We start from the raw sequence: 22,556 nt of genomic DNA on the forward strand, positions 1-22,556 counted from the left end.
ATGTTGTTTTGTTGAAATGTTAATAAATGGGAGCTTCCTCAAACAGCCATCTCTTTCCCGACAATCCCCTCTGTGCATGAACCCTTACATATGGTAATTAAACATTAAAACACAAAAAAAAAAAACATTAAAACACCCGCGGCTTATAGTCCGGTGCGGCTTATATAAGAAAAAAATAGTCAACTTTGCAGGTGCGGCTTATACACCGGTGCGGCTTATAGTCCGGAATGTATCATATCATGAGAGAAGCACATCACCCCACCTGGAGGATAGATGCAGATGGAGGATGGAGGCTTGGATCAACACATGAAGGAGGACTTTGAAAAAACGGCGAATATACGGTTCACCGCTACTGCATTAGTCAAACAAGCACTGGAAGTAGTCTCTCCCCACACTCAAATATTATGTTGAATCTCTGTTATGAATGTAATGACTGACAGGTCGTCGCACCAATGAGAGAGTGGTTCGTTTTCAAAAGTCAACATAGCCAGGTTGGGTGGGCATGCCTGATCGCTAAAGTCGTTACTAATCATTTGTGCGCCCAGGATTTCGGGGGAATTTATCACTGGGCAGGATTCCGACAGCAGTTTGGAGTTAAAAGTGTCACTCTCAGAACTCTCATGGGTCTGGCATTGAGACTAACCTGGAAGCCCAGCAGGATGCAGAGGTACCAGGGTGGCCTGTCTTCGAGGGAGTAGACCAGGTCCAGACCCTTGTCCACATCCTCCTCCAGGGCCTCTGAGTGGGGCTCGCCGATGTCAACTCTCTCCGGCTGTTCATCACCGTCTGTGCCCTTTGAAAGAAACACAGCATAAATCTAAAGCCATGTCAAATAAATTGAAGAAAAACAACAACATTTGGTCACTTTTTACGGTTGAAGTTGCACGTAATCTGTATTTGGACACATTCCCTGACCCAGATGTCCTGACACACAAGCACACCTTCAAGCAAACCTGCAAGAATAGACACTTACAAGAATAAATGACTACGCGAGCATACCAGAGATTCTCACTGAGCCAAAAGGTTCCAACTAATGGTTGTGTTTTTGTTGTCAGTCAAACAGAAGCGTGCATTTGGGAAAAGCTTTCCATCTCTGCTGTAACAGAAGAATGTCTCAATTACAAGTCAGGCGCAGAGTTAAAAGAAATACACACAGGCTACAGTACAAGAAGGGTGATTGTGCTTCTGTGTGTGAAAGCAAAAGGTGTTCAGTCACTGTAGAGACGTGGGTCACCCAGGCAACATAATGGAGAGTTTTAGAGAAAAGTATAATAATTTGTGAGAAAAGACCAGTAATTTATGCTTTTATGCACTTTAACAAAATGAGCAGACTGAAAGAAGACAACAATTCCTTCACACAGTGATGACACATTGATGAGGTACTGCTGAAAAACATGTCTCTGGAAGAAAAGTCCAAGGAAATAATATAGGCAACATAAAGTACAGTGAATGAAAGTAATGTTGAGCCAGGAAAAATCCTGCAACATTTAACACAATTTGTGGCCCCTTTGGTCCAATGACAGATATGACAGATATTCAATAGGCTTAAACCCCTGGTATTGCCGCTTGCTGCTATATTTGTTATTGTGTCTTTAAGGCTCATTCATATTAATGCCCCCTCTGTTCTGATAGGCTAACTGTTTCAAGAGTGAAATGGAGACATCGCGGCCCGGCAGCTAACACTGTTGCCTCACAGCAAGGTCCCGGGTTCGAACCCTGATCCATCCCAGGTCCTTTCTGTGTGGAGTTTGTATGTTCTCCCCGTGTTCGTGTGGGTTTTCTCCGGCTGCTCCGGTTTCCTCCCACCATCAAAGACATGTATGTTAGGGTTAATACTCCTGTCAGTGTCCCTGACCAAGGCAACATGGCCGTAACTAGCTATGAGCACGGGGAGGTCCGGACCTCCCCTAATATTTCAGAGAAAAAAGATTTTTATTTTTATTTTTTATAAAACAATCTGCATGGAAAAGCATGAAAAACACGGGATCGCTTTTATTTTTAAACGAAAGGCAGGTCAGGCAGGAAGTCATCTGACGCCGCGTCCGCGGTAACTTGATTCCGAGAGAGCAGCAGCATGGTGGTGAGTGATGACTGTCTGTCTGCCTGGCGAGATAATTGAAGGTGAGCGAGCTGCGAGACAGTGAGCGAGTGAACGACAGACAGTGAGTGACACTGACAGATTTTTTAGCAACAACCAAGAAAGTAAGTGTCTAGTCTGTCTCTTAAGTAATGTTACCTGTGTGACACGTTGGGATGCTACTGGCTAATCATGCATGATGCCAATTGCCAAGCTCCCGAAGTCAGGTATGCAGGTGGCTATATGCATGGTTTCAGTTTCATGACCCAATAAGTAACAAAAAGAGGTGGTGTAAAGTTAAAAACAACATAATATATTTTATTTTATTTTTCAATCGTTCCTATCAGGAATAAATAAATGTCCCTCTGTATGTTTTTTTTATAATCGATGATGACTATGTTGTGTACGGCTTGGGTTGTGTACCTGTGTTTGTAGGTGTCATTTTGATATGAATTTGGCTAAAACAGTTTGTGTCTGTTAGTTACAATTATGTTGACAGGAGAGCTGAGCAGGTGGTGACATGAAAGAGAATATATTGAATAATGACATCACAACAGTATAATCCTAATGTTGATTTAAAATGATATATTACTCTAAATATGGCTAAAAAAGGGGGGGGGAAAAACTCAAACTTTTTTACGCCTCCCCTTGCTGGACCTCCCCTATTTCGGAACTCTGGTTACGGCCCTGCAAGGCAATGGCAAAAGAACTGGAGTTGGTCCCCGGGCGCTGCACTGTGGCTGCCCACTGCTCCTAGTTCTAGGATGGGTCAAATGCAGAGGATGAATTTCCCCATGCGGATAAATAAAGGATAACTTAACTTAATGATCAAGTCTTGTACTTGACCTTGCCAAAATTTGTTACAAAAAGTAAATTTGCAAAAACAGATCAATGAGAAATTCTTAAAATGAATGAACAACACCTGTTTGATACTCCCTAGAGTGCAAAAAAAGTGATTCAGGTCCAAAGGAGTAGGTGATACATTATGTAATTATGATTAATAATGAAAATATAAAAATATAACATAAATACAATATAAATACATACATATATTATAAAAAGATAATAAATCCAGATATATTTGTTTTTGCAAATTAACTCAATAACCCTGTATTTTTCAAGAATGACTGCTCTATGGCTCTATGGCCTTGAAGACAGTCAGATCTCACGTTTGGCAGTTCTCAAGTTGGTGCTTGTGTGTGGGCGCTGAGGTGACTAGCAAAACATCTTACCAGTAGCCCGACCTTGTAGTATTGGTAGTGCCATGGGCCTGAGACCTTAGAGTCATGTTCTGGATGTTTGAGCTAACCTTCAGTGCTTGCAAAGAAAACATCCTTTGTTTCTTCAATCCCCATTCCCCACAATAAGTAGGCTACCGGTCCCATTAGCAGCTCTAGTGTCTTGTAAAAACGTTGTTAAACAAGACAACAATCCCCCAGGTACAAATCCCTAACATGTAAACATGAGTAAAAGCCAAGTGTGGATGATCTTTTCTCTTTGTGAAGAAGTCATAGCTGAACATTACTTTTCTTTAAAGGTTTATTTATTGACATAAAAAATAAATATGCAGGGCTGCTAACACGTGCCCTTTAATACACAGTATTATTGCGTATTTTTGTAGTATTTTTGACCACTACAGATGATTTTATGATTTTTATGAGTTGTGTATGTTTTTATTTTAATGTGTCTGTGTCCTTATGTACTGTGCTGTACAACAAATTGCCTCCTTGGAGGACATTAAAGTTTTCTACTTAATCACTGAGCCACCATGTCGTCATAAAGGATGGATCATAATAAAGGATAAAAAGAAATACAGAATATTGTTATTGTAGGGTACAGGCCAAACCCTGAAATTTGGCCCAATGACAGATATGACAGATATTCAAGCCCCTTCGGGGGCAATAGGCTTAAACCCCTGGTTTTGCCGCTTGCTGCTATATTTGTTATTGTGTCTTTAAGGCTCATTCATATTAATGGCCCCTCTGTTCTGATAGGCTAACTGTTTCAAGAGTGAAATGGAGACATCGCGGCCCGGCAGCTACAGGACGGGAAAACTCTCAGGTAATAAACAATGACAACTGACAACCGCTTAAAACTGTGATGTCACCCAAGATTTGGGTCTGGATCGAGGCAACAAGGAAGTGGGTGTGTGGAAATTATGTCACACAATTGCTCGACTGTGATGTCATCAGGCAGTTGTGATGTCATCAGTGATGTCACTCGAGCAATTGTCTTCTTCTTAGTTAAAATTGGTTAAGTGGTATCTGTCGGTTTGCACCGCTTACTTCAGCACCTGGGCAAAAGGAACTTTTGGCAAAAGGGAACTTTTTGGAAGTAAGGTTCTGGATTAAGGAGCGCTGTCGAGCTGCAGTAGAATGGACCGTTTGTGATGTATTTTGAAAGGGCTATAAGACGTTTGAATAATCAAATTGTATATTATCAGCTTTATTTTAAGCATTCAAACGTAGTGCGAGCCCCGTTCCTGGATCCTGATTCTGGACCCCCGTTGTCGCCACTCTCTTACTACACCACGCTGATGTCACCTACACCAAGGTTTTAATGAATGATTTGATTGGTTGACAGCCTGCATAGTTAATATTGTCTGCAGTGGAAGGTTTGGCTCTTGCCCTGTCCTGTTGCTTTGCACCATTTAACCATCACAAATCTTTTAACTGGATCAAAACTTGCATCAAAGCACCACATGTTGCTGTGTGTTTTTGCAGCCAGTCATGGATGTATTATATTATCGCAGCCACTAAACGGTCCATTTGCCGCCGCCTTCCTGAGTATGCTCCACACAGGAAGTGTGTGAAACCTGTACTTACCTTGTGCTCCTATAGAGCCTCCTCTTTTTTTTACTGTTGTCCTTGAAGAAACTGCTCACTGTCGACTTTTCCCACTACAAGGATTAACTTCATTCATACCGTCCATCACTTTCTCTACAGGCACTCTCGCATCAAAGCAGTCACGTTTATTTGTTTAGGATTTTTCTCCTCCAGTGTCGTGTTTAGGCAACCTTTGGCAAGCCTATTGGACAGATCTATCTCTCTCTCTCTCTCTCTCTCTCAATGGTAACATACAGTGCATTAACAAGAATCAAACCAAAACATCTTTTCTATTGGCTCCCAGTCAAATACCGGATCAACTACAAAATTCTACTCACCACCTACAAAGCCCTCAACAACCTGGCCCCCCCCTACCTCTCTGATCTCCTCCCCCGCCACGTCCCCACCCGCAGCCTCAGGTCCGGAGACACCAACTGCTTGACGATCCCCAGGACCAAGCTCCGGACCTGGGGCGACAGGGCCTTCTCAGTTGCCGCACCCACCCTCGGGAACACTCTCCCCATCCACATCCGTCAATCAAACTCCATAACATCCTTCAAAGGCCCTCAAGACCCACCTCTTCAACCTCGCTTTCTCCTCCTAACCTCACTCCACCCTACCTACTGTCCCCACCTTTACATGAATGTATACAATTTAAGTATTTATTTTCGTGTGTCTCTGTAAAGCAACTTTGAGTATCTAGAAAAGTGCTATATAAGATAAATGTATTATTATTATTATTATTATTGTCATAACTCAATAACTGCACATTTCTAAAGGCAAGTGATCGTTCAAAAGCACATAATAAAGACTTTGAATATGCTGCACTTGTTCTAATGAACATGTGTTTTTATTCATTAACTGAGTTTTGAAAGTAAACCGCAATTTTTGGTTTGCCGCAAATTTCATTTATTTATTTGAATTATGGCACACAAGCTACTGTCTACTTCTACTTCTTTTTTTTCAAAATAAATGAAAAGCACTAGTTGTCTTTTGTATTCAGATTTCCCTTCCGGCTGACCTTAAAAAGATACTGAGCCATGACCCCAAAATCGAGGTATAGGTAGTGAACCGTGAGTCTTGTGTAGGCCTACTGTCTTGTGTAGGCCTACCGTTCCAGCCCTATTCTAGCGCGGTCTTGTATTACTGTAGCAGATCGGCTCAGCGGTTCAGGCCACCGCCTTGCAGCAATGGGTCCGACCCCTTTCTGTCATCATCATACAAGTCAGGTGGACTGGAGACTCTAAACACACAAGTCAGGTGGACTGGAGACTCTAAACACACAAGTCAGGTGGACTGGAGACTCTAAACACACAAGTCAGGTGGACTGGAGACTCTAAACACACAAGTCAGGTGGACTGGAGACTCTAAACACACAAGTCAGGTGGACTGGAGACTCTAAACACACAAGTCAGGTGGACTGGAGACTCTAAACACACAAGTCAGGTGGACTGGAGACTCTAAACACACACGTCAGGTGGCCTGGAGACTCTAAACACACAAGTCAGGTGGACTAGAGACTCTAAACACACAAGTCAGGTGGACTGGAGACTCTAAGCACACAAGTCAGGTGGACTGGAGACTCTAAACACACAAGTCAGGTGGACTGGAGACTCTAAACACACAAGTCAGGTGGAAGTCAGGTGGACTGGAGACTCTAAACACACAAGTCAGGTGGACTGGAGACTCTAAACACACAAGTCAGGTGGACTGGAGACTCTAAACACACAAGTCAGGTGGACTGGAGACTCTAAACACACAAGTCAGGTGGACTGGAGACTCTAAACACACAAGTCAGGTGGACCGGAGACTCTAAACACACAAGTCAGGTGGACCGGAGACTCTAAACACACAAGTCAGGTGGACCGGAGACTCTAAACACACGAGTCAGGTGGACCGGAGACTCTAAACACACAAGTCAGGTGGACTGGAGACTCTAAATTGCCCGTAGGTATGAATGTGAGCGTGTCTATCTGTGCTACATGCTACCCTGGCTTTGCTCCAGTCCATGCTGGGCTAGGCTCCAGCCCGCTGTGAGCCTGAGTAGGAATAAGCGGATACGTTTCAAAGCACATACTGGCACAAGGACAACGAGACGTCACATGCAATGCAGAGCAACTGTACGAGGCAAGATTTCCAGAACCTTTTGCCGTGCGATTTATTATTCTGAACCTTAAAAATCCCTTTCATTTGACTTTTTCATGGAGACACAGTTTAACATCCTTTGGGAGATATAATATAGTTCATGATGCCAGGTGTGTGAATGAGTCCTAGTAGTTGTGATAATGGTAAACATTGGGTGGGATCGTCCATAAAGCCGAGCTGATATACGAGACAAGGTGCTGTCGTCAAATGTAAAGAGGTCAGGTGGCTCTTAACGCAGTCCACCTGGGACAGATCACCTTCCAAGTGGCTCGTTCGTACAAACCCTTTTGAGGACCGCCTGCTTTATTAGACCGTATAGGGTGAACACTGCGAAGGCGAGAGGAGTGAGGATCACACGCAACAAGGTTATGATCACACGCAACAAGGGTTATGATATTATTCAAACTCAGTGAGGATCACACACAAGAAGGTTATGATATTATTCAAACTCAGTGAGGATCACACACAACAATGTTATGATATTATTCAAACTCAGTGAGGATCACACACAACAATGTTATGATATTATTCAAACTCAGTGAGGATCACACACAACAATGTTATGATATTATTCAAACTCAGTGAGGATCACACACAACAATGTTATGATATTATTCAAACTCAGTGAGGATCACACACAACAAGGGTTATGATATTATTTGAGATGATTTGCGAGCGACCTCTGACCTATGACCCTTCCTCTGAGAGTTAAAATAGCGTCATCGGAGCCCTCATAAATCACGGAGGTGAGAAATCGTGATAACCAGCGGATCTCTACCAAACAGAGGCTATACCATACGACTAAATTTACTCAGAGCAAAGGCATGCATGTAAGTGCCCCGATGAGAAACGACATGTTAATCCTTTGTACACCTCTAAGTCTTAATCTGACCTCTATCCCCTCCTCCCCGAACATCGGGTAGGCAGTCTACCGATACAGGTGGCCTGATGACACTTTTTCCCTCCAGGGTGAAAGAATTTACTAACCTAGATAGTAGAATCACCCAGAACGAGCTGAGGCCCGAGATCATTCTGTCCTTTCTACATGCATGGAGGAGGCTATTTGCTTAACCCAAAATCATGCCTCTTACCTTATAGGATTTGTGGACCCTTCTCAAAAATGTTTGGAAGAAGAAAAATAAATAAATAAAAATCCAGGGGTTTTATAGGTTTTATATATAAGTGTACACTTTTCCTTATAAAGCATACAAATCATTTTCCAGTACAATAATATACATGACATTATTGTCCAGGATACATTCCCTTGTTAAGCATCACCACTGGTTTCAATTGCTATTCCCTCCTTTACTGGGCACTCTCATAGTGCTCGTTTTGAGAGATCATTCTGTTTTCTGTGGATCAACGAGCAGTGCTCTTGATCAACGAGTAGTCGATTTCAGACGGCAGCCCGTCTTTATTGTCACACGAACACACTACAACACATGCGTGCGTCCACAACACACACTCATGCAGTCCTCATTTTGAGAGATTATTCTGTTTTCCCTGTGGATAATTCCATTTCTATTAGTAATTCTCCCTAACGAGCATATATATTCTCCCTCGTTTATTAACGAGGATTCTCCCTTTCTATTTGTATATTCTCCCTATATTGCTAATGTATCTCCCTGCATCTCACACTCCCTGCTGGAGCCGAGACTGATAGCCTAATAAACCATACGTTTCCCTGTTCGAGAAATAACGGGGCATCCCGTTAGGCTCAACAAGGTTATGATATTATTCAAACTCAGTGAGGATCACATGCAACAAGGTTATGATCAAACTCACAATGTTTTGATTATGGGCTGCGGCCCTAACCCCGCTGAGGGCGTCCCTCGGCAGGGTGAGGAGTTTATTTTATTTGATTGAAAATCTATCTACATGTATCTATCTATCTATCTATCTATCTGTCTATCTATCTGTCTATCTATCTATCTATCTATCTATCTATCTATCTATCTATCTATCTATCTACATGTATCTATCTATCTATCTATCTATCTATCTACATCATGTATCTATCTATCTATCTATCTATCTACATCATGTATCTATCTATCTATTTATCTATCTACATGTATCTATCCATCTATCTATCTATCTATCTACATGTATCTATCTATCTATCTATCTATCTATCTACATGTATCTATCTATCTATCCATCTATCTACATGTATCTATCTATCTACATGTACTGTATGTATGTATGTATGTATGTACTGTATGTATGTATGTATGTATGTATGTATGTATGTATGTATGTATGCATCTATCTATCTATCTATCTATCTATCTATCTATCGATCTATCTCTCTATCTATCTATCTATCTATCTATCTATCTATCTATCGATCGATCTATCTCTCTATCTATCTATCTATCTATCTATCTATCTATCTATCTATCTATCTATCTATCTATCTATCTATCTATCTATCTATCTATGCACTGATGAGAGGCTGTGGGTTATTTGTTTCTGACAAGTAACAGGAGCTCCAATCTGGGAACCCATGTGTTAAACACAAACCTCTCTGACCTCTGGGGGCAGCAGAACCCATGTGTTAAACACAAACCTCTCTAACCTCTGGGGGCAGCAGAACCCATGTGTTAAACACAAACCTCTGTAACCTCTGGGGGCAGCAGAACCCATGTGTTAAACACAAACCTCTCTGACCTCTGGGGGCAGCAGAACCCATGTGTTAAACACAAACCTCTGTAACCTCTGGGGGCAGCAGAACCCATGTGTTAAACACAAACCTCTCTAACCTCTGGGGGCAGCAGAACCCATGTGTTAAACACAAACCTCTGTAACCTCTGGGGGCAGCAGAACCCATGTGTTAAACACAAACCTCTCTAACCTCTGGGGGCAGCAGAACCCATGTGTTAAACACAAACCTCTCTAACCTCTGGGGGCAGCAGAACCCATGTGTTAAACACAAACCTCTCTAACCTCTGGGGGCAGCAGAACCCATGTGTTAAACACAAACCTCTCTAACCTCTGGGGGCAGCAGAGCCCATGTGTTAAACACAAACCTCTCTAACCTCTGGGGGCAGCAGAACCCATGTGTTAAACACAAACCTCTCTAACCTCTGGGGGCAGCAGAACTCATGTGTTAAACACAAACCTCTCTAACCTCTGGGGGCAGCAGCCCCGTTTCAATGTGCTGCAACAGAAAGTCAAGAGGCGCGGTCGGCAGCGGAAGAAAATCCCTTTCCGCTCCCTACAAGCTCTGCCATTGGCTCCAACCGACCGGCTCTGCCCATTTATGGATTTCCTTTCCGCTCCCTGCGTGTCGCTCTCAAATCTGTCCCTCACTATGAAACAATAGCAACTCTACTGTAGCTCGTTGCTAGTAGCAAGTAGCAACTTGCTCTACGCTGAAAATGGTAAGTGTTGACAACACACCGGTCACGTTCACTTCATTTTGATGGGGTAAAGCGCAGCATGCGTGCGAACGCTGTTACACCCCTTTTGACGGAGCCTGCCGACAGATTCAAGATGCAAGTCGAAAGTCTGTCTCGAGAGATTACAGGAGCTCCAAGGTCTTTCTCACTGATAGCCTTAGCACTGCTTTCTTCACATAGCCTACAGTAGGTCTACACTAAGTGATAGCCTCAGCACTGCTTTCTTCACATAGCCTACAGTCGGTCTACACTAAGTGATAGCCTCAGCACTGCTTTCTTCACATAGCCTACAGTAGGTCTACACTAATGGCTCAATCCCACCACACTTAACAGCCCTGCACAGCTCGTCCCCACTCGGCTCCACTCGTCTCTACTCGATGGATGTTTTGCTTCGACCGGCGCTCGATCTGCCCCCACCCACCCCCGCCCACAGCTGGTCGTCTAAAAATAGCGACCGCATATCTGTCCTTCGGCTATAACATAACGTTACAATTAAATCCATCCACAGAACTTTTAAACTGTTTATGAAATACTGGTGCCTCTAAATGACCTACAGTGTACATGGGCAAATGTGACAATCGGCCAAGAGAATGATATCACAGGCATGCCTTGCGCTGTGCGGGGACGGGAGAGGCGCAACAGAGTGAAGCCTCTACCCCGCAGCCTCTCACCAGGCAAGACCGGGGCTTCCAAACACCCGCTGCGGCCTAGCGGAGCGCTGCAGCCTCCACTCAGCTACAGAGCTCCCTGAGCGAGCAGCGGACTTTTTTCTCAGACAATTGAACACCCGCCACGATTTTATTTCACCAGAGGTGAAGGCAGCGACACAAAATACTGATGGAAATATACATAACAGAAGATAAGGTAAGACCACTAAACTGGTATGCAGCCGCCAGCATTGCATTGACAGTCAGTAGACAGAGTAAACACGATTCTCTCTGACCAATCAGTAGCCATCAGAGTTTTACGTCACCATTTGGGACCTACTCGCCAGCCCGAAGTACCCCGACGAGGCAGGGACCAAAAGTAGCACGACTCGGCCTCAAATCAAACCGAGCTGGGCCGGTTTTTGACGGTGGGATGAGACCAAAAGTCGAGTCGAGCGGAGCGGGACCGCGCTACTAGCTGCTGTGGAATTGGGCCAATTGTGATAGCCTCAGCACTGCTTTCTTCACATAGCCTACAGTAGGACTACACTAAGTGATAGCCTCAGCACTGCTTTCTTCACATAGCCTACAGTAGGTCTACACTAAGTGATAGCCTTAGTACTGCTTTCTTCACATAGCCTACAGTAGGTCTACACTAAGTGATAGCCTCAGTACTGCTTTCTTCACATAGCCTACAGTAGACCTACACTAAGTGATAGCCTCAGCACTGCTTTCTTCACATAGCCTACAGTAGGTCTACACTAAGTGATAGCCTCAGCACTGCTTTCTTCACATAGCCTACAGTAGGACTACACTAAGTGATAGCCTCAGCACTGCTTTCTTCACATAGCCTACAGTAGGTCTACACTAAGTGATAGCCTCAGCACTGCTTTCTTCACATAGCCTACAGTAGGTCTACACTAAGTGATAGCCTTAGCACTGCTTTCTTCACATAGCCTACAGTAGGTCTACACTAAGTGATAGCCTCAGCACTGCTTTCTTCACATAGCCTACAGTAGACCTACACTAAGTGATAGCCTCAGTACTGCTTTCTTCACATAGCCTACAGTAGGTCTACACTAAGTGATAGTCTCAGTACTGCTTTCTTCACATAGCCTACAGTAGGTCTACACTAAGTGATAGCCTCAGTACTGCTTTCTTCACATAGCCTACAGTAGGTCTACACTAAGTGATAGCCTCAGCACTGCTTTCTTCACATAGCCTACAGTAGGTCTACACTAAGTGATAGCCTCAGTACTGCTTTCTTCACATAGCCTACAGTAGGTCTACACTAAGTGATAGCCTCAGCACTGCTTTCTTCACATAGCCTACAGTAGGTCTACACTAAGTGATAGCCTCAGCACTGCTTTCTTCACATAGCCTACAGTAGACCTACACTAAGTGATAGCCTCAGTACTGCTTTCTTCACATAGCTTACAGTAGGACTACACTAAGTGATAGCCTCAGCACTGCTTTCTTCACATAGCCTACAGTAGACCTACACTAAGTGATAGCCTCAGCACTGCTTTCTTCACATAGCCTACAGTAGACCTACACTAAGTGATAGCCTCAGTACTGCTTTCTTCACATAGCCTACAGTAGGTATACACTAAGTGATAGCCTCAGCACTGCTTTCTTCACATAGCCTACAGTAGACCTACACTAAGTGATAGCCTCAGTACTGCTTTCTTCACATAGCCTACAGTAGGCCTACACTAAGTGATAGTCTCAGTACTGCTTTCTTCACATAGCCTACAGTAGGTCTACACTAAGTGATAGCCTCAGCACTGCTTTCTTCACATAGCCTACAGTAGGTCTACACTAAGTGATAGCCTCAGCACTGCTTTCTTCACATAGCCTACAGTAGACCTACACTAAGTGATAGTCTCAGCACTGCTTTCTTCACATAGCCTACAGTAGACCTACACTAAGTGATAGCCTCAGCACTGCTTTCTTCACATAGCCTACAGTAGGTCTACACTAAGTGATAGCCTCAGCACTGCTTTCTTCACATAGCCTACGGTCTACACTAAGTGATAGCCTTAGCACTGCTTTCTTCACATAGCCTACAGTAGGCCTACACTAGGTGATAGCCTCAGCACTGCTTTCTTCACATAGCCTACAGTAGGCCTACACTAAGTGATAGCCTTAGCACTGCTTTCTTCACATAGCCTACAGTAGGTCTACACTAAGTGATAGCCTCAGTACTGCTTTCTTCACATAGCCTACAGTAGACCTACACTAAGTGATAGCCTCAGCACTGCTTTCTTCACATAGCCTACAGTAGGTCTACACTAAGTGATAGCCTTAGCACTGCTTTCTTCACATAGCCTACAGTAGGCCTACACTAGGTGATAGCCTCAGCACTGCTTTCTTCACATAGCCTCCAGTAGGCCTACACTAAGTGATAGCCTTAGCACTGCTTTCTTCACATAGCCTACAGTAGGTCTACACTAAGTGATAGCCTCAGCACTGCTTTCTTCACATAGCCTACAGTAGACCTACACTAAGTGATAGTCTCAGCACTGCTTTCTTCACATAGCCTACAGTAGACCTACACTAAGTGATAGCCTCAGCACTGCTTTCTTCACATAGCCTACAGTAGGTCTACACTAAGTGATAGCCTCAGCACTGCTTTCTTCACATAGCCTACAGTAGGTCTACACTAAGTGATAGCCTTAGCACTGCTTTATTCACATAGCCTACAGTAGGCCTACACTAGGTGATAGCCTCAGCACTGCTTTCTTCACATAGCCTACAGTAGGCCTACACTAAGTGATAGCCTTAGCACTGCTTTCTTCACATAGCCTACAGTAGGTCTACACTAAGTGATAGCCTCAGTACTGCTTTCTTCACATAGCCTACAGTAGGTCTACACTAAGTGATAGCCTCAGCACTGCTTTCTTCACATAGCCTACAGTAGGTCTACACTAAGTGATAGCCTTAGCACTGCTTTCTTCACATAGCCTACAGTAGGCCTACACTAGGTGATAGCCTCAGCACTGCTTTCTTCACATAGCCTACAGTAGGCCCACACTAAGTGATAGCCTTAGCACTGCTTTCTTCACATAGCCTACAGTAGGTCTACACTAAGTGATAGCCTCAGTACTGCTTTCTTCACATAGCCTACAGTAGGTCTACACTAAGTGATAGCCTCAGCACTGCTTTCTTCACATAGCCTAGAGTAGGTCTACACTAAGTGATAGCCTCAGTACTGCTTTCTTCACATAGCCTACAGTAGGACTACACTAAGTGATAGCCTCAGCACTGCTTTCTTCACATAGCCTACAGTAGGTCTACACTAAGTGATAGACTCAGCACTGCTTTCTTCACATAGCTTACAGTAGGACTACACTAAGTGATAGCCTCAGCACTGCTTTCTTCACATAGCCTACAGTAGGTCTACACTAAGTGATAGCCTCAGCACTGCTTTCTTCACATAGCCTACAGTAGGTCTACACTAAGTGATAGCCTTAGCACTGCTTTCTTCACATAGCCTACAGTAGGCCTACACTAGGTGATAGCCTCAGCACTGCTTTCTTCACATAGCCTACAGTAGGCCTACACTAAGTGATAGCCTTAGCACTGCTTTCTTCACATAGCCTACAGTAGGTCTACACTAAGTGATAGCCTCAGTACTGCTTTCTTCACATAGCCTACAGTAGGTCTACACTAAGTGATAGCCTCAGCACTGCTTTCTTCACATAGCCTACAGTAGGTCTACACTAAGTGATAGCCTCAGTACTGCTTTCTTCACATAGCCTACAGTAGGTCTACACTAAGTGATAGCCTCAGTACTGCTTTCTTCACATAGCCTACAGTAGGTCTACACTAAGTGATAGCCTCAGTACAGCTTTCTTCACATAGCCTACAGTAGACCTACACTAAGTGATAGCCTCAGCACTGCTTTCTTCACATAGCCTACAGTACGTCTACACTAAGTGATAGCCTCAGCACTGCTTTCTTCACATAGCCTACAGTAGACCTACACTAAGTGATAGCCTCAGTACTGCTTTCTTCACATAGCCTACAGTAGGTCTACACTAAGTGATAGCCTCAGCACTGCTTTCTTCACATAGCCTACAGTAGACCTACACTAAGTGATAGCCTCAGTACTGCTTTCTTCACATAGCCTACAGTAGGCCTACACTAAGTGATAGTCTCAGTACTGCTTTCTTCACATAGCCTACAGTAGGTCTACACTAAGTGATAGCCTCAGCACTGCTTTCTTCACATAGCCTACAGTAGACCTACACTAAATGAAAGTTAACGTTTAACTTAAGTTCGGGAGCTGGGCCACGCCTCAACCACTCCCCCAACTTCCTAACCACCCCTCTAAACCACTCCTCTAATTACGTGGCAATATTACTACACCTGGTTAACCTGCCTCACCCTGTTTGTCTCGATCTCTCGACCCACCCTCCCTCCCTTGTATATCTCATCCCTCAATCCCCTATCCCTTCCCGCACCCCTCAACCCTTAACATCCTCATTCCCTCTCACTAGGCACGGTGCATGCCCCTCCACGTCTCGTTCTAGGATCCATCCGGGGGGGCCTGAAATCTGCTCGGGCTGAAACACGCCTCACGCCAGACCCGCTCGGGCAGACTACGTCTGAGACGGAACCCCCACCCTGAGTCTCCCTCTGCCCCGGTCATCAGGACGTTTCCCCCCGGAACACGTGACCTCCTGGAACAGACGGCTCATCTCGCACCCACACTACACCATACACAACTCATTCTCTTCAGTAAAGAACCTTAACGATACTCTTGTTGTGGCGTGGTCCTTGCTAGTGAAGTGATAGCCTCAGCACTGCTTTCTTCACATAGCCTACAGTAGACCTACACTAAGTGATAGTCTCAGCACTGCTTTCTTCACATAGCCTACAGTAGACCTACACTAAGTGATAGCCTCAGCACTGCTTTCTTCACATAGCCTACAGTAGGTCTACACTAAGTGATAGCCTCAGCACTGCTTTCTTCACATAGCCTACAGTAGGTCTACACTAAGTGATAGCCTCAGTACTGCTTTCTTCACATAGCCTACAGTAGGTCTACACTAAGTGATAGCCTCAGCACTGCTTTCTTCACATAGCCTACAGTAGGTCTACACTAAGTGATAGCCTCAGCACTGCTTTCTTCACATAGCCTACAGTAGGCCTACACTAAGTGATAGCCTCAGTACTGCTTTCTTCACATAGCCTACAGTAGACCTACACTAAGTGATAGCCTTAGCACTGCTTTCTTCACATAGCCTACAGTAGCCCTACACTAGGTGATAGCCTCAGCACTGCTTTCTTCACATAGCCTACAGTAGGCCTACACTAAGTGATAGCCTTAGCACTGCTTTCTTCACATAGCCTACAGTAGGTCTACACTAAGTGATAGCCTCAGTACTGCTTTCTTCACATAGCCTACAGTAGGTCTACACTAAGTGATAGCCTCAGCACTGCTTTCTTCACATAGCCTACAGTAGGTCTACACTAAGTGATAGCCTCAGTACTGCTTTCTTCACATAGCCTACAGTAGGTCTACACTAAGTGATAGCCTCAGTACAGCTTTCTTCACATAGCCTACAGTAGACCTACACTAAGTGATAGCCTTAGTACAGCTTTCTTCACATAGCCTACAGTAGACCTACACTAAGTGATAGCCTCAGCACTGCTTTCTTCACATAGCCTACAGTAGACCTACACTAAGTGATAGCCTCAGCACTGCTTTCTTCACATAGCCTACAGTAGACCTACACTAAGTGATAGCCTCAGCACTGCTTTCTTCACATAGCCTACAGTAGACCTACACTAAGTGATAGCCTCAGCACTGCTTTCTTCACATAGCCTACAGTAGGTCTACACTAAGTGATAGCCTCAGCACTGCTTTCTTCACATAGCCTACAGTAGGTCTACACTAAGTGATAGCCTCAGTACTGCTTTCTTCACATAGCCTACAGTAGGTCTACACTAAGTGATAGCCTCAGTACTGCTTTCTTCACATAGCCTACAGTAGACCTACACTAAGTGATAGCCTCAGCACTGCTTTCTTCACATAGCCTACAGTAGACCTACACTAAGTGATAGCCTCAGCACTGCTTTCTTCACATAGCCTATAGTAGGTCTACACTAAGTGATAGCCTCAGCACTGCTTTCTTCACATAGCCTACAGTAGGTCTACACTAAGTGATAGCCTCAGCAACACAAAAGACTGATGGAAATAACAGAAGAGAAGGTAAAGCGCAAATTATGCTCAAGCGAAATCGGCGGCGCTGACTGCGCCGAGGGGGTCGCCGCAGCTGGGCGTCCTCTCGGCGCAGCTCAGCGTAGGGGGCTGCAACTCCTCGAAAATGTCACTCTGCGCCGTCAATTCCTTGTTGTGAGGAATGAGGAAATGCCATTTCCTCATTTAACGTGCTTGTCCCTCATCTAGCAAAGCCTTCTGCAGGCTCACCGGAATGAGTTTTGAAATGGAGGGACAATAAAATGTTCCCCCACCGACATGATTGCAAGTTCTTGGTTATCGACACGATAACGTTTTGGACGAGTTACGTTCGAGTATGCACAGTCTCGCTGTTGCCGCTCGTCGGCGGCAAAAGGCTCCAAGTCGTGGCTGCGCAAAACCATGCCGGGCGCTTAAGCCCCACTAAACTGGTATCCAGCATTGACAGTAGATACAGTAGACACGATTCTGCCTGACCAATCAGTCGTCTGCAGTGTTTTCATGTCACCGTATGGTACCGGGTCCACAGCGCTGGAACCTCAACAAAGCAGGGACCAAAACTAGCACGACTCAACCCCGACTCAACCCGGGCTGTCCAGGTTTTTGATCGGTGGAATGAGACAAAAAAGCGAGACGAGTGGGGGGGGGCCGCGCTGATACCAGCGGTGGAAATGGGCCATAATAGCCTCAGCACTGCTTTCTTCACGACTACTACAGTAGTAAAGTGCCAGCACACACATTTATGTCCAGTTTGTCCACACTCTGGCCTATATTTCATGCAGATTCCTTAAATCAGGCAGAAAGCCACATGCTTCACACCTCTGTAAGCTGTGTCTGAGAGGCCCAGACTGCCAACTAGATCACACCCAAACAATGTCCTTCTTTTGCTTCTGTCTAACACAAGGTCACATGGCGGTGTCAATGAGAGCCATCCCAACTGCATGTGATTCACTCTCATGGAACAACCTTTTCAACACACAGGAATAATTTGGCTATTTGCTCCCATCTAGTGGCTATGCACCTGTACTACAATGACTGCTGACCACAGGGGAGGAGGAAAGACAATTTTCATCTAGAGGGCGACTGAGTCTGACACTCACCAGACCATTTTCCTATTTTACCTGTTTAAGTAGATTTGACCTGTTTAAGTAGATTTTTAGGACTCCTGAATTTTTATCCGTCAAAGTGGCTGGTGTGACTTGTTTTTGTTTCCGTATGCGCTGATCTGCAACGGCTGTTTCAGCTTTTTACTGGATGACCAGATGCCAAGCTTTTGGCCCAGACTAATGCAAACGGAGGACAGACAGACTGGCAATGTGGACCATATATAATAATAATAATAATAATAATAATATTTATCATTAATTTCATCAAAGGAAACCAGCCCGAAAGTAATACAGTATGTCAGTTCACCATTGATACAGCTCAAGTCAGTAGGCCTAGTCAGTACCCAGATACCCAGAGCTGAGTCCTCCCATGCAAGCTACTCAGAGTGTTTAAAGACAAGACAGTTTAACTGTGTCTCAGTAAGTCAGTAACCTGCACTTAGAAACAAACCCAATTTATCAGACTATTTACTTTGATTCAGATTAGGCTACTGAATGCAGCTACACACGACCACAATTCAGGTTTTGGAGATCTCTGTTTGTCTATCTTGGTTGTTAGGTATTTATTTCAAATTGTTTTTATTCGTTTTTAAACAATACAAACAAGAAAAAAACAAATCCCGTAGAAGACAGACAATACTAAATAGGTGCAAGGTTGCATGATGTCATACAACGAACAAACAAAAAAATAATAATAATAGAGACAATTAAAGAACAAGAGGGGGGTGGGAAGAGGGTAGGGTAGAGCTGTTAGGGGCTACTAATCTAAAGTTCTTGCGTCAAATTCCTTATGGTAATAATCTAAGAAGGGGTGCCAAGTCATTTCAAACTTTTCCAGAGAACCCTGGACTGTGCTGGTTGTTAGGTATTGAGGCATTATGCGCACACAGCTAATTCTCCACAGGACCTCCATGATAACACCAAGTGCTAGATGTGACTGCAACGTCTCTACTCTATATTATTGCTGTAACTACTACTGTACATGCCCATATTTGAGATATAAAGTAGGCCTACATCCCTATAAAAAGTAGCCTATGATCTTTGTCAAATTGGACAGATCCGTGGCAGATTTGTTCTGTTTTTCGCACAGCTTTCCATCTCTCCCACCTCTCTCCTCCCAGGCCAACCCCTTACCTTAATCTCCATCCCTGCAGTCGTTTCTCTTTGATTTATACCGCCCACCAATCACAATGAGACAACACCCATGACCCACAACTATTCAACACCCACATGATTTATTACTGACCTCACCTTACCGCCCACCTCACTGGAGGAATTCATTTGTCTTCCTCCCTGCAGTCTGTCATCATCGTTTGATCTTTTATATTTCATATTGTAGACACATTTATCATCTTTAGTGCCTCATGTTCTCTGTAAAGCACTATGTGACATGTCTGTTTCTTAAAGCACTTGATATACATTTGACTTGACAAAGTCCAAATTTAGTTGACTCAATAACACATCAATCACCCTTTAGAGTTTGGAGAAAACGATGCACAAATTAAGCTTTAAACATTTATATGCATTAAGTAGATCATTCTTTCTTTATCCTCCTTTCTAAGCGAGGTTCAACAGGGTTATTATGGGCAGGGTGATTTGAAAGGGTGAACCCGCGTTGCCCGACTCAGCTTGGCAGAGGAGGGTTGATTTCAATGTGAACGGCACCGCCCGAGTGCAACCGGGACGGGACAAAGACATAATGGTCATGCTGGACCGAGTAGCTTTCCTGCTGCTGCTGCTGCTGTAGCATCCAATTACAGACACAATCTGAAGACCAATTACAATAAGGGTACATTAATTAAGGGTTAAATAATGCTTAGTTCATACTTAATAAGCATTCAATTAACCCTTAATTAACAGGGCTAGAAGCCAGCAAACCTCAATTTCATGGCATACATGTAATTAACATATTCATCAATAATACTAGTTAGTACCTTAATTAACATATTAAACCCTTAATACATGTTAACAAGAGTCATTAATGAATTAAGGGGTTAATTAATCCTTATTAAACATTAACTAAGAATTAATTAACCCTTAATTAATGTACCCTTATTGTAAATTGTGACCGATCAATTAAATGCTGTTTTTGCTCTTGTCCTCCTCTTTTGTTGTACTGTTAACTTGGCTCTGTGCAAGAATAGAGTTATTTGTTATGCATTTCATTTTTAACTGAAAGATGAGAATGTCAACACTTTTTTTTCCAGATTTTTCTCCCATTTTCACCCCAATTGTACTTGGCCAACAATCTACCGCTGCACTACCCAGACACCACTCTGTTTTATAAATAAAAGTGATATGAAATATAACAACAAGAATACTAATAACAATCGTTATCATCATCATCATCATCATCATAAGGATGATGAAGGCTGTCTTCAAAACAGCAAATTATGTATGCATGTATTTATTATTTTTGCAATATTTTTGCTGGATAATTTTTAAATGTTTGCTTTTTTCTCAAGCTTTTATAGCTCCCAATTTATTCCCATGACACAGCGCGCATCATCAGCCAAATTCATGTCAGTCAGTCAGTCAGTCAGTCAGTAACATTTAGTGAGGTGATGCACTTTGTCAGATGGCCTCTAGAGAGCGAACCGTGTGCCTGCATAAGATCTGTGAATGAATGAATGAATGAATGCATGCATGAATGAATGAAAACTTTATTGTTTTGCTGTGCTTGTTTTCTTGCATTTTACATTTTAGCCAGTCACGATGCTCTTATCCAGAGAGATTTCCACTGAGTGAAAGAGTAGAATAAGCTTACAACATCTCCACCATTACAAACAAGCAATTGGAAGGAGGTCAAGGGTCAGAGACAGTGTTCATGTGACCATAGAATGACCATGTTAAAGAAACGTGATCAGAAAGAAAGAGAAAATCCTAGATAAGGAGAGAGGTTGTTTTTCATGGAGCCCCGTCTCTCCTACCCATCATCCACTGACACCTGAAACCCTAAATGGACAGAAACTACCCGACTTTGCCTGGAACAAACAAAAGCTCCCTTGTCTAAATTACAAAGAAAATACCTGAAACATTTTTGCTCCAAATGTAACAGTGGTATTTCGTTCCAGAGTAAGGGTTTCTGTACTGAAAGTTTCATGTCTATTAACGGTCATGCAGTATGCATGCTGAGCAACATCACGACAAGATGATGGCTAACAAAACCCCAAGAGGAGTTTAGTCCTAACTAAGAGGACATTTCAATGGAGATCCCCACTAAAGACTAGGCCTTAGACCAGGGGGGGGCAATTATTTTTCCTGGGGGCCACATGAGAAACTCAGATTGTCCCCGGGGGCCAATTTCTTTTTTTGTCATCCCTTAACCTCTAATTGTATCACTCGATTAAATGATAGAAAACATCCCGTGCACTTATTCAGGAAGAAGCATAGTCACGACACACAAATGTTTAAAAAAAAACAAGAAACAAGACGGGCCAGACAGAACCATCATGCGGGCCGCATCTGGTCCCTGGACCGCATAATGCCCAGATCTGCCTTAGACTAAGCAGGCCTCATCTGTGGACAGGCCTAATATACAGCTAGGCTCACTGTCATGGAGCTTTGTGGATGCCTCAATGTAAGAAACATCTTGTTTAGAATACTAAACTTGTTTGATAATGAGTTTTTACCGCTGAACACTGCAGGAAATGTGAGTTATTGTGTATTAGTTTATTTTTTTATGGAATAAGTGATACTGCGGTGAGATATTGCCAATCCCCCACCCCCCACCCCCGATTCAACTCAACTTGTCTTCTGTACAAGCAAGTGACATTGTTGAAAAATCCACGTACTATGTTACGAAATATTTTCACTTCCTTTAACAGCACTTTTGGAACAAGTGAAACTTATTACACGGAATGTTGACACAGACACGTTTTGCTGTTTACTGGGGAAAAGAACATTTTAAACACTATTTTTGTGTTCATTCAGTTTGAGTCACTCTCTAACTGTGAGTGTGACTGATGAGAAAGAAAAGCAGTGGCCTCCTTTCTAAAAGCTGCTCATAAAAGTTGCCTACTGACAGCCCAAATTATCAATGATGAAAACTGTGTATCTTGATGTCAAAATCAGCAGGATAAATCGCAGCTGTCCAAAGGTATTCAATGTATAAACCCCATAGGAATAATCACGTTCTTTG

General features: G+C 43.6%; 1 protein-coding gene across 1 annotated transcript in view; it reads right to left on the reverse strand.

Annotated features, from left to right (window-relative positions):
* Positions 1–22,556, reverse strand: part of LOC310792463 (solute carrier family 23 member 2) — a gene marked incomplete at both ends in the record, with an annotated part of 102,748 nt that overhangs the window by 69,379 nt on the left and 10,813 nt on the right. Inside the window, one exon of the mRNA XM_083654150.1 lies at positions 644–793. Within this exon, the coding sequence (XP_083510276.1) occupies positions 644–793 (150 nt within the window). The remainder of the gene's footprint in view (positions 1–643; positions 794–22,556) is intronic.

This window comes from Poromitra crassiceps, assembly GCF_964638095.1.
Source record: "Poromitra crassiceps genome assembly, chromosome: 18".
In the NCBI taxonomy this organism is placed as follows: Eukaryota; Metazoa; Chordata; class Actinopteri; order Beryciformes; family Melamphaidae; genus Poromitra; species Poromitra crassiceps.